Below are 13,150 nucleotides of genomic sequence, written 5' to 3' on the forward strand. Positions count from 1 at the left end.
ATCGAGTGATTCTCCTGGCTCAGCCTCTTGAGTAGCTGGGATTATTGGCGCGTGCCACCATGCCCAGCTAATTTTTGTATTTTTAGTAAAGATGGGATTTTACCATGTTGGCGAGGCTGGTCTCAATCTCCTAACCTTGTGATCTACCTACCTGCCTTGGCCTCCTAAAGTGCTGGGATTACAGGTATGAGCCACTGTGCCTGGCCAAGAAAAATTTCTTAAGAGACAGATTCTCATGTTACCCAGGCTGCAGTGCCAGGGCTGTTTACAGGTACTGTTGTGATACACTGCTGCCTCAAACTCCTGGCCTCAAGGAATCCTCCTGCCTTCCAAGTAGCAGTGATGCCTGGAAGGCGCACATCACAGTGAGCTCTTCCATGCTGCTCCATGGCCTTCTGGTGTGCATCGTTTCTGAAGAAAGGTCATTCCTGTCCTTGTTTCTTTTATGTATTCTTGTTTTCTGTGGCTGCTTTAAGAGTCTCTCTTCATTGCTAGTTTTAAGTAGTGTGATAATGATGTGTCTTGGTGTAGTTTTGTTTTGTTTTGTTCTTTCATTCTTCTTGTGCTGCTTAGGTTTTGTTGAGCCTCTTGGCTATTGGGTTTATGGTTTAGGCTACCATTTTTTCAAGTAATTTTTTTTTTTTTTTTGAGACGGAGTTTCACTCTTGTTACCCAGGCTGGAGCGCAATGGCGCGATCTCGGCTCACCGCAACCTCCGCCTCCCGCCTCCTGGGTTCAGGCAATTCTCCTGCCTCAGCCTCCTGAGTAGCTGGGATTATAGGCACGTGCCACCATGCCCAGCTAATTTTTTGTATTTTTAGTAGAGACGGGGTTTCACCATGTTGACCAGGATGGTCTCGATCTCTTGACCTCGTGATTCACCCGCCTCGGCCTCCCACAGTGCTGGGATTACAGGCTTGAGCCACCGCGCCCGGCCGGTTTTTCAAGTAATTTTTTTTCTGCCTCCCTACCTCCTCTCATTGGGGAGTATAGTTGCTTATATTTTAGGCTACTTGAAGTTGTCTTATAACTAACTAATGCTATGTTTTATTTTATTTTCTTTTTAAAAAATATTTTAGGCAGCTTTTATTGCTATTTCTTCAGTTTTACTAATATTTTTATTTGCAGTGTCTAATCCGCCATTAATTCCTTTTTTTTAATTCTTTTTCTTTTTTCTTTTTTTTTTTTTAAGAGACGGGGTTTCACCATGTTGTTCAGGCTGGTTTTGAGCTCCCGACCTCAGGCCCGCCTGAGCCTCCCAAAGTGCCATTAATTCCATCTAGTAATAGTATAGTTTTCATCACAAGTTGAGCCATGGATGTTTTTTATATCATTCATGCTTTTACTTAACATTTTTCCTCTACTTTTTAAAGTATATTTAATACAGGTACCTCTTAAGGTCCTTATCTACAGATGGTCATCTTTTTCATTTCTTGGTTGGTTTTAATTTATTTCTGTCTTGTACTTTATGTGCCTGGTAATTTTTTTATTGGACTCAGTATATTGTGCATTTTACCTTCTTTGGTGGCTATTTTTGTATGCCTAGAAGTACTTTTGAGCTTTCTTCCGAGATACTGTTAAATTATTTGGACAGTTTGATTCACTTAAAGCTTAAAGTAATACTCCTGAATGAATATTCTATTAAGAGGTTTTCTACTCTGACTGATCGAATACAAACTATAGCAAACTATTCCTGACTCATGTGATCCCCAACGATTGTTCCCTCTCTGCTTTTTTTTTTTTTTTTTGAGACAGGGTTTTGTTCTTGTTGCCCAGGCTGGAGTGTAATGGTGGGATTTCGGCTCATTGCAACCTCTGCCTCCCAGGTTAAAGTGATTCTCCTGCCTTAGCCTCCCAAGTAGCTGGGATTACAGGCACCCACTACCACGCCTGGCTAATTTTTTGTATTTTTAGTAGAGACTGGGTTTCCCCATGTTTGCCAGGCTTGTCTCCAACTCCTGACCTCAGGTGATCTGACCACCTCAGTCTCCCACAGTGCTGGGATTACAGATGTAAGCCATTGTGCCTAGCCCCCTCTGCTATTTTTGATTTGTCTCCACCCCATCCTTGGTGCCTGGCCTCAGGTTATTTCTCTCATGCATTTGCTGGGCAGTCAAAGACTCAGGAGGCAGGGCCTCATCGTTTTCAGCTCTCCAGAGCTTTGTATCTGTAGCTCTTTCCTCTTTGGCAATCTGTCCTGTGGACGTGAGCCACCTTAGCCTCTCCATACTCCCAGCCTCGTTTCCTCAACTTAGTATTATGTAGACCACCTGGGTTCCGTCCCTCTGCCCTACTGTCAGGAAAGTTCCAGTAAGCTGGAACCGTGATAACTGCTCACTTTGTGGTTTCCCATCACTGTCCTGTGCTGTGTGGTGTTTAGTGTCTAAAAAATGATTTTTTAATATATTTTGTCTGGTTTTTTAGTTGTAGTAGGCAGGAGGATAAATCCAGTTCCTGTTATTGCCTCTTGTCCAAAAGTTTAGTAAGCCTCCCATAGATTTTTTTTTTTTTTAAAGACCATATCTTATAACTTCAGTGTCTGAATCTTCTGGGGGTTCCTTTGGTCCGTAATTTTTATTGAATGCTGGAAATGGTAGAATGTGATGGTGTTCTCTTCTTTAGAAGTGAATTTAGGCCGGGCGCAGTGGCTCAAGCCTGTAATCCCAGCACTTTGGGAGGCCAAGGCGGGCGGATCACGAGGTCAAGAGATCGAGACCATCCTGGTCAATATGGTGAAACCCCATCTCTACTAAAATTATAAAAATTAGCTGGACGTGGTGGCGTGTTCCTGTAGTCCCAGCTACTCGGGAGGCTGAGGCAGGAGAATTGCTTGAACCTGGGAGGCGGAGGTTGCAGTGAGCCGAGATTGTGCCACTGCACCCCAGCCTGGCGACAGAGTAAGACTCTGTCTCAAAAAAAAAAGAAAAAGAAAAGAAAAAAGGATTTTTTAGGCTGGGTGCAGTGGCTCACACCTGTAATCCTAGCACTTTGGGAGGCCAAGGTGGGTGGATTACCTGAGGTCAGGAGTTCAAGACCAGCCTGGCCGTCATAGTGAAACCCCATCTTATTTTTTTAAAAAAAAGGAGTGAATTTATTTTTGTGTTTCTCAGGAAGTTGTGGAAGGGGTGGATGGCCTTAATCTAATTAGGATTTCGGCATGACACCATGGCTCATACTTGTAATTCCAGCATTTTAGGAGGCCTTGGCAGGCATATCATCTGAGATCAGTTCACGATCAGCCTGGCCAACATGGTGAAACCCCATTTCTACTAAAAATACAAAAAGATTAGCTGGGTGTGGTGGCAGACACCTCCCAGCTACTTGGGAGGCTGAGGCAGAATTCCTTGAACCCGGGGCGGGGACAGGGTGGAGGTTACAGTGACCCAAAATTATGCCATTGCACTCCAGCCTGGGCAACAGAGCAGGACTCCATCTCAAAAAAAAAAAAAAAAAAAAAATTTGTCCGGGCATGGTCACTCAACACCTGTAATCCTAGCACTTCAGGAGGATCACCTGAGGTCAGGAGTTTGAGACCAGCCTAGCCAACATGGTGAAACCCTGTCTCTAATAAAAATAGAGAAAAGTTAGCTGGGCATGGTGGCAGCCACCTGTAGTCCTAGCTAGTTGGAAGGCTGAGGCAGGAGAAACACTTGAACCCAGGAGATGAAGGTTGCAGTGAGCGGAGACCATGCCGCTGCTCTTCACCCTGGACAACAGAGTGAGATTCTGTCTCAAAAAAAATAAATAATAAGTAATAATAATAATTAGGGTTTCATTGAATTTGAATCAGATGTTCAGTGCTGTGAGGGTTGGCCTCTTGCTGGGTCACCCCATTCCATTTGTTGCTCTCAGCTGTGTAGGATAACTTTAATAAATTCCACTCAGTGCCTTATACCCTGATTTCCAGCTTTTGGCTCATCAGCTTGCCTCTTAGCTGCTGCTTGTGATTCTGTCCTTCGAGAGGTAAAGTGGTAAGATGTATCCTGCTTAATACCTCTCTGTGCTTCCCTTCTCTCCACGTTGTCACACCTTTGCTGCCTTTTTAGTTCTCTGGTGCTTTTGAAGTTGTACTTTTGTGGGGTTTTAAAAAATCTAGTTTTTCTTTCCGTCAGTGGGATGGTTGGTCAACACAAACAACTCCTGTTACAGGAAGCTGAAATCAGACATGAACAAGCTTTAAAATGCTGACTGAAGACCTAAAAATACCAAACTACTCTTCTGTTTGTTTTGTTTCTATTACATGGGGACAGTATTGTGGTCACCTGCTTTTGAGGTACATCTGTATCCCACAACAGCTGTACTTGTTCCAGGCCCTTGAGATGGCATTGTAGGGCAGAGAAATGTATTAACCAGAGCCATGCTCAGGAAGCTTCTAGGAAATAGACACTTGGGTCTGAACTCCTCGGTAGTCACTAAATGATCTCTGAATCAGGTGCCATGGCTGTAGTCCCCACCTTCGCTTTGGTTTGCTTTGTGGCATTCTCCAACGTTTTGAAGCCTTTAAACAGCAAGAGTGTTGGCTCTATTTTACTTATTTTTCCATGAAAGAATGATAGCCCAAATCTCTCAAATTCTAGATCATAGTCTTCCAAGGTTGTTTTAAAAAGAGAATATTGTATGTAGCTCTATCTTATCTATCTATCTATTTATTTATTTATTTATTTATTTTGATAGTCTTGCTGTGTCAGCCAGGCTGGAGTTCAGTGGCACAATCTTGGCTCACTGTAACCTCCACCTCCTGGGGTCATGCCATTCTTCTGCCTCAGCCTCCCGAGTAGCTGGGACTACAGGCCCACACCACCATACCTGGCTAATTTTTTGTATTTTCAGTAGAGACAGGATTTCACCATGTTGTCCAGGCTGGTCTCGAACTCCTGACCTCAAGTGATCTGCCTGCCTTGACCTTCCAAAGTGCTGGAATTACAGGTGTGAGCCATTGTGCCCGGGTGCTTGTTGGTTTTTTTCTATATCAGCAAATGCACAGTTATTTTGATTTCGTGGTAGGTATACTAATTACACCTAGTTCGTAGTGTTTGCTAATCACTCGCCTGATTTCAGAAAGCACAAGTTAATTCCTCCTGTCTCCTGGCATTTAGCAATAAAAGATACTGGGTATTTTAGAATGAAATCACTTATCAAAACAGGGCTGTTAATGTAGGTCAGGATAATCCCAGCCTTCCTTAAGTCACTAAGTTGCTTAAAAATAAGGAAATTGGCCAGGTTCGGTGGCTCACGCCTGTAATACCAGAACTTCAGGAGGCCAGGGTGGGCGGACCATGAGGTCAAGTGTTCAAGACCAGACTGGCCAACATGGTGAAACCCCGTCTCTACTGAAAAATACAAAAATTAACTGGGCATGGTGGCTTGTGCCTGTAATCCCAGCTACTTGGGAGGCTGAGGTAGAAGAATTGCTTGAACTGGGACCCAGGAAGCAGAAGGTTGCAGTGAACCGAGATCACACCACTGCACTCCAGCCTGGGCTACAGAGTGAGACTCCATCTCAAAAAAAAAAAAAGCAAATTTTTGGCTGCTTATGAGTATGTACAGTTTTGTGGGGGAAGAAGTAGATAGATACCACGAGATTATCAAAAGGTGACTCCTTTTGTTCATTGACCTCTTTCAGAAAATTAGGATTCTTAATTTCTTGTATTGCATAGTTCCATGCTAGAGATTTATCTTTCTTTTACTTCTGTAACTGATATTTTTTTTTCTTTTTTTTTTTTTTTTTTTTGAGACAGAGTCTCATTCCATCACCAGGCACCAGGCTGGAGTGCAGTGGCGCAATCTCAGCTCACTGCAACCTCTGCCTCCCGGGTTCAAGCAATTCACCTGCCTCAGCCTCCCAAGTAGCTGGGACTTACAGGTGTGTGCCACCACGCCCAGCTAATTTTTGTATTTTTTGTATTTTTAGTAGAGACAGGGTTTCACCATGTTGGTCAGGATGGTTTCAATCTCTTGACCTCATGATCTGCCTGCCTCGGCCTCCCAAAGTGCTGGGATTACAGGCTGAGCCACTGCGCCCGGCCTGTAACTGATATTTTTTAATGAAAATAAGTGCCACGTTTTGAAATTTGCTTTTTTTGCTTCATTCGTTGTGAACATATTTCCACATCAGTGTATATAACTGTTTCATTCTAAAAGGGAATGACTAAGGAATATTATATGAATGAAACATAATTAAGTATGCTCTGTTAATGAACGTTTCTATTTGTAATTTTCCCCAACTACCAACGTATCGTAGCATACCTGAACAAGTATTTTCATAAGGTAAATCACAACTTGTGAAATTGATGGGGCAAAGGATACTCAGGTTTAAAATTTTAGTAGATATTTCAAAATAGTTGCTTCTTTCCCGTAATGAAACAGTGTGTCTGTTTCCCCCTTAGCCTTGTCAATATTGGATATTAGTCTTTTTTATTTTGCTGTTGTAAACATATTTTATTACTGAGGATGAACATTTGTTTTTAATATGACTTTGTTTTTTAAGTGACCTATTCTTACCCATTGTTCATTTTCCTGTTGATTTCTTTTCTTTCATTATATAACTCACAGGAAATCATGAAGATGGGGATATGGTTATTATTTACCATTCTATCCCCATACCAGCATGGTAGATACTGAAAATTGACTGAATTAATGATTAGCTTCCATGCATGTTGGTGTCTTCACCATATAGAAAGAAATTTTACATTTTAATGACTTCAAACCTGACAACTCTTGTCATGTTTGGATTCTAGGATTTGAGTTATGCTGAGGAATATTCTGTTTAATTTCTTTCCTGGTTTTTTGGTATTTAGAAATTTATTCCAGAATTGTGTGTATGGTAAGGATTTGAGTTCGCCTTGTTTTCTTGCCTCTACCTCATATGATTATTCTTTTACTTGACTTTTTTTCCTTTTCTTTATTCACAGACTTTGTGGTTTTCTTTCTGGCTACCTTCTCCCTTCTTGAAATGGCAGATAGAATTATGGTCACCCTCTATGGGAAAATGAGCTATACAAATTGGCAGACTTTTAAAATGAACCTCTGTAAGTCCTTGGAAGTTGTCTGTCTCCATTCAGAAGCTCTGTTTGCTTCTTTAGGCATGCACTTGCCCTTTCTTGAGGGAAGAGGGCAGAGACACAGAATACATGGTAGGGAACTAGGCGCAGTGGCTTATGCCTGTAGTTCCAGCTACAGGCACTTGGAAGCTGAGGCAGGAGGATCACGTGAGCCTAGAAGTTAAAGGCTACAAAGAGCTATGAGCATGCACACCACTGCACTCCAATCTGGGTGACAGAGTGAGACCGTGCCTCAAAAAAACAAAGTGCCTTATTCATATTGAATATCAACTGTGTGTTTTCAGTTTTATGAATGGAAAATTAAGTAAATACAATTCTGTTCTACAATAGCTTGTGGTATGTTGTCTGTTCTGTTTATACCAAAGTAAGGGTAATACCTTCTTGAATTAAGATAGATTTTATTATACAGTTTTACTGAAGCAGAGTTGGCACTCAAAATTGGCATTTATAAAGTGAATAATGTATATATTTTGACCGTGTACACCTGCGAAACCGTCACCACTATCAAGAATGATCATATTCATCATTCCTGAAAGTTTGTGATCTTCCTTCCCCACCTATTTCTGTTTATTCCTTCCTCTACGTCTAAGCAACCACTGTTCTTTCTATAACTGTAGATTAGTTTGAGTAAATGATTTTATACAGTATGTATGCTTTTTTCATGCAAATGGATACTTTTTTTTTTTTTTTTGGTGATTTTTGGTCTGCTCTTATCCTCTATACTTATTTTGTAGTTCATCCATATTGTTTTGTTGGTTTTTAGTAGTTAATTCTTTTTTATTACTGAGTAGTAGTAGTACATTGTGTGGCTACGCCAGCATTTGTTTATTTCCTGTTGAACACATTTGGGCTCTTTTTAGTATCTGACTATTACAAATAAAGCTGCTGTGAGCATTCCTCTTTGTGGGGGCATAACTTTTATTTCCTAAAAATGGAACTGATCATATGGTAAATGTATGTTTAACTTTTTAAAAAACTGAAACTGGTTTGCAAAGAGGTCTCGTTTTATATTCCTACTAGATGTCTTTGATCCATGCCCTCACCAACACAAGTCTTAAATTTAGCCATTCTTCTGGGTGTGTAGTGCTATCTTAGAGTGGTTTAACTTTGCATTTCCCTAATGACTGCCAATTTTGAGCATTTTTTCATGTGATTATTTGCCATCTGTTTATATCGTCTTTGGTGAAGTATCTGTTCAGATCTTTTACTCGTTTTGAAAATTATGTTCTCTCTCTCTCTCTCTCTCTCTCTCTCTCTCTCTCTCTCTCTCTCTCAGACAGAGTCTCGCTTGGCTAATTTGTGTATTTTTAGTAGAGGTGGGGTTTCACCATATTGACCAGGCTGGTCTTGAACCCCCGACCTTCAGTGATCAGCCAGTCCCAGCCATCCAAAGTCCTGGGATTACTGGCATGAGCTACTGCACCTGGCCCCTCACTCTTTCTCTTTCTCTCCCTTTTTCTTTCTTTCTTCCTTTCTTGCTCTCTTTGTTTTTCTTTTTTTTTTTTTTGAGACAGACTCTCATTCTGTCGCCCAGGGTGGAGTGCAGTGGTGCCATCTCAGCTCGCTGCAACCTCCGCCTTCTGGGTTCAGGCGATTCTCTTGCCTCAGCCTCTTTAGAAGCTGGGATTACAGGCGCCTGGCACCACACCTGGCTAATTTTTGTATTTTTAGTAGAGATGGGATTTCACCATGTTGGCCAGGCTGGTCTTGAACTCCTGACTTCAAGTGAGCCACCCACCTTGGCCCCCCAAAGTGCCAAGACTGTAGGTGTGAGCCACTATGACCTGCCATCATTGAGCTTTTTTGTATCTGTGAGTATAGAGTTTTCATCAAACATAGACATTTTCTACTGGTTGTGTGTCTGTGTGTGTGTGTGTAACAACTTGAGATACAATTCACACACTGTGAAGTTCACCCATTTAAAGTACAAATTTAGTGGATTTTATCTGTACACAGAGTTGTGCCACATTTACCACTAGCAGAACATACTCATCATCCCAAAAAGGAAGCCTGTATTCATTAGCAGTCCTTCCTCTGACATTTAGGAACAAAATCTAGCCCCAGTTCTGTGTGAACTTGGGGATTGCTGCCTCAAAAATCCTTTTGGGTGTTTTCTCCGCTCTGGCTCAGGCAGTTTCTCACATGCATGTACCGATCAATGCTCTGTTGACAGCTTGAGCCGGGCAGCAGGGGCCTCTTCAGATCTCCAGTCTTTTCTCTGTTTTCTTCTCTTCTCTGATATTTTGCCTCTTGATTTCTAGTCACCTTGGCTTCTCTGGACTTTCCATCTCCAGAACTCAGGGAAGATCACTGTACCCTACCTGGGATTCCCCTCCTTGGGCTTCCTCTTGTAAATGCTGTCCAAGCAGTAAGCTGAGACAGTTAGAGGGTCTACCTTGTTTGTTTCTCACCTTTCAGGAATTACTTTCCTGCATTGGTTGGTGTCTCATCTTAGAAATTTGCTGACTCATGTATATTATATGATACGATACTTGTTTCAGGTGGCATGGTAAATTTAGTTCCTGTTACCACTGTTTTGGTGAGAAGTCTCAAGGTTGCATTTTCAGCCAGTAGAAAATCAGTTCTGAAAGACTGGTATGTTTTCATTACATTTGTTTCATTCTGTCTCAGATTAGATCCTGAACCATTAAGGAGATTATGGGGAAAGTTCTTAGATTATAGAAACCATTGAGAATTTATCAAGAAGAGCCAAAGTGTAGATTTACTATGCATTGAAAGATTTTATCCTGTTCTTAGTCACTGAATCTTATGCCTACTACTATTTGATTATAATGGTATGACTTAATATCTGAAGTGTTTTTACTTGTTAACATGTAATACATATAGTAAATTGTTTTACTTGTTAGCATGTAACACAAAACATGTAATACAAATTCTGCTTAGTTGTGTGGTTCTTGATTCAGTTATCACTTGGGTACTCTGGTCTTTTTTTTTTTTGAGACAGAGTCTTGCACTGTTGCCTGGGCTGGAGTGCAGTGGCACAATCTCAGCTCACTGTAACCTCCGCCTCCTGGGTTCAAGCGATTCTCTTGTCGCAGCCTCCCGAGTAGCTGGGATTACAGGCATGCACCACCACCTCTGACTAATTTTTTATATTTTTAGTAGAGACAGGATTGCACTATGTTGGCCAGACCAGTCTCGAACTCCTGACCTCGTGATTCGCCCGTCTTGGCCTCCCAAAGTGTTGGGATTACAGGCGTGAGCCACCGTGCCCAGCCTCGGTACCCTGGTCTTAAAACTCAGCTAAACTAATCCTTGTGTTCCTTTTTGTTTTTAAGCAAAATTCTTGTTTTCTGGAGATATGAACAGCCTCTGAGATATTAGAATTTGTGTTATTTTGTATAAGTCCAAACCAACCGTGATGTTCAGATGTTGGATTTATCATTGCTATAAATTAATCATATTTCCCTCTCATATCTCCGATCATTTTAAAGGATAAATTCTTCTTGTGCTCCTAAAAATAAAGATGCAATCTAAGCAGTATTGGTACATTAACTTTTTATTTTAACCTGCTAAGTGAAGAGCTTATAACATAATCATAGCATAGCAATGAATTGCCATAGAATAGGTAAGATTTCCTGTTAACCCCTTCTCACAAGCTTTTGGAAAATAATTTAAGTTACTCATAAAAACAGCTAAACCTTATTTGATCTACAGAACAAATTGTAGAGAAACTATATAACTGCTCCTGTCTTTTTTCTCTTACAGGAAAAGTAAGAAGCTTAAGTGCATCTTTGTGGTCACTAACTCATCTGACAGCTTTGCATTTGAGTGACAATTCCCTGTCCCGAATTCCTTCAGACATTGCCAAGCTTCACAATCTGGCGTATTTGGACCTGTCATCTAATAAAATCCGTAGCTTACCCGCAGAACTCGGAAACATGGTATCACTCAGGTATGCAGATTCAACTTAATACGTACTAACTGTATAACCCCTAAAACAAAATACAGCATTTGTTGTGTCAGGAAACAAAACTGTTCATTTAATGATATTTGAATAAAGGGGAATATAACTATATCCTTTATAACTTTATAGTTGTGTTTTTGGGAACACTGAATTGTCAGCTAATAATAAATTAAGGTAGATCATTGCCTGAAATTTTAAATTACTATGTTTTGTGTAATATACTTTATTCTCAAATGAAAAAGTTTGGACAGAGAAGGGCTAAGGCACTTGTTTTACCCCACATACTTACCCATGACAAATAGTTAGGGCACCGTACCATCCTTAACACAGGGTCCAGGAAACCATTGCCAATTGGTGAAACCCTTTTTGCCTTCCCAGGGCTTGTATGTTTGATAGTAGTAAAGCCTGGACTTGAAAGAGCTAGAATTAATTATTAAATTTGGGGGGGCTGTAGCATGAAATACGTAGCATTTGGAGTCACATGTGAGTTCAGGTTGGAATCTTAACTTTGCCATTTACAAGTTGTGTGACCTTAGACAACCTTCTTAACCCAGGATTAGGGATATTTGAGATAATGGGTAAAAAACACTATCACTATGCCTTTTGTATTACTGTATTTTAAGGAATGGTAATTACTGACTCCACATGGTGGTTCACATCTGTAATCCTAGCACTTTGAGAGGCTGAGGTGGACTGATTACTTGAGCCCAGGTGTTGGGCTTTGTGGCGTGCACCTGTAATCCCTGCTACTTGGAAAGCTGAGGCAGAGTGATGCCTTGAGCCCAGGAGGTCAACGTTGCAGTGAGCGGAGATCATGCCACGGCATGTCTCCACACTCCTCCTGACCACCCCCAATAAGAAAAAAAAAGAAATGGTAATTGCTATTTATAAAAAATTTGTGCTATTTTTATTTTGTTGGAGATGGAGGTCTCGCTGTGTTGCCCAGGCAGCTCTTAAACTCCTAGTGTCTACCTTGGCCTCCCAGAGAATTGGGATTTCAGACATGAGCCACTGTGGCTGGCCCATTGTTGTTGTTGTTGTTGTTATTGTTATTATTATTATTATACTTCTGTTTTATAAGGTAGATAAGATCTAATCAAGTTAAATATAAAGCTAAATTCCATGTATTATGTTAATCCAATGGAATATTTTGTGCTATTTCATATTAACTGACTTTTCACCATGGTTCCTCTGGTTTTTTTTGCTGCCTTCTGCCATTAGCCATGTAGTAAAAAGGAATAAGGACTTTGTGAAAGGTCTACCTCTGTTGCTCCTACTCCAGCCCTTTGAGGTTTTTCTAGGCTTAATTATTGAGTTTATTCTATGACTGTTTTTAGTCCTGTGAAACAAATTTACTTGAAGGATCTCCTTTTCTTTCTTTCTTTTTTTTTTGGAAATGGAGTGTTGCTCTTGTCACCCAGGCTGGAGTGCATGGAGTGCAGTGGTGCGATCTGGGCTCACTGCAGCCTCTGCCTCGGGTTCAAGCGATTCTCGCCTCCCGAGTAACTGGGATTACAGTCACTTGCCACTACTCCTGGCTGATTTTTGTATTTTTTAGTAGAGACTGGATTTCACCATGTTGGCCAGGCTGGTCTCAAACTCCTGACCTCAAGTGATCCATCTTCTCGGCCTACCAAAGTGCTGGGATTATAGGCATGAGCCACTGTGCCCAGCCGAGGGACCTCCTTTTTTCTGTGTATTACATTTGGAAATAAACAGGAGTCAGATATTCAGAACTAGCTCTTCTTGTTCAGTTTACAGCCATACAGACCCCTGGCTTGCTCAGTAACCAAGATTCATTTAAATGTCAAAACCCAAAGATTATAGAAATAGGTTTCCTGCACAATTGACAAAACTTAAATGTGTTACATTGGTAGTGTATCAGTATTTGGTCTCTGGTTGTTCTTTCCTTGCATGTCTCCTCCACTTGGAAGATTGCTTTGACATTTATGGTTATCTCTGCAAAACAAATTATTAAGAATAATCATGAATAGTTAATACAGCTGCTATTTTTTAAATGCAACTTTAGTTAATAGTAATCATAAGCTTAATTGTGCAGCTGCTATAAACTCTTTTGAGTTATTAACTAAATGGTCATTTTATTTCTCTTGTAAGAATTCACATGGTAGGCTGCTTTATCATTTCTGCTTTCTTAAGTGTG

At 40.9% G+C, this 13,150-nt stretch overlaps 1 protein-coding gene across 3 annotated transcripts in view; it reads left to right on the forward strand.

The window, feature by feature from the left end:
- The window catches only part of CNOT6 (CCR4-NOT transcription complex subunit 6), an 84,837-nt gene that overhangs the window by 47,229 nt on the left and 24,458 nt on the right, over window positions 1–13,150 (forward strand). For all 3 annotated transcript variants that reach the window (XR_004266298.1, XM_032271912.1, XM_032271913.1), the window contains exon 3: window positions 10,791–10,977. Coding sequence is in view for 2 of the 3 variants with exons in the window: in XM_032271912.1 (XP_032127803.1) it covers window positions 10,791–10,977 (187 nt within the window). In the remaining variant the exon portion in view is untranslated. The remainder of the gene's footprint in view (window positions 1–10,790; window positions 10,978–13,150) is intronic.

Source organism: Sapajus apella, unplaced genomic scaffold (assembly GCF_009761245.1).
Source record: "Sapajus apella isolate SASKATOON/1434 unplaced genomic scaffold, GSC_monkey_1.0 scaffold264, whole genome shotgun sequence".
In the NCBI taxonomy this organism is placed as follows: domain Eukaryota; kingdom Metazoa; phylum Chordata; class Mammalia; order Primates; family Cebidae; genus Sapajus; species Sapajus apella.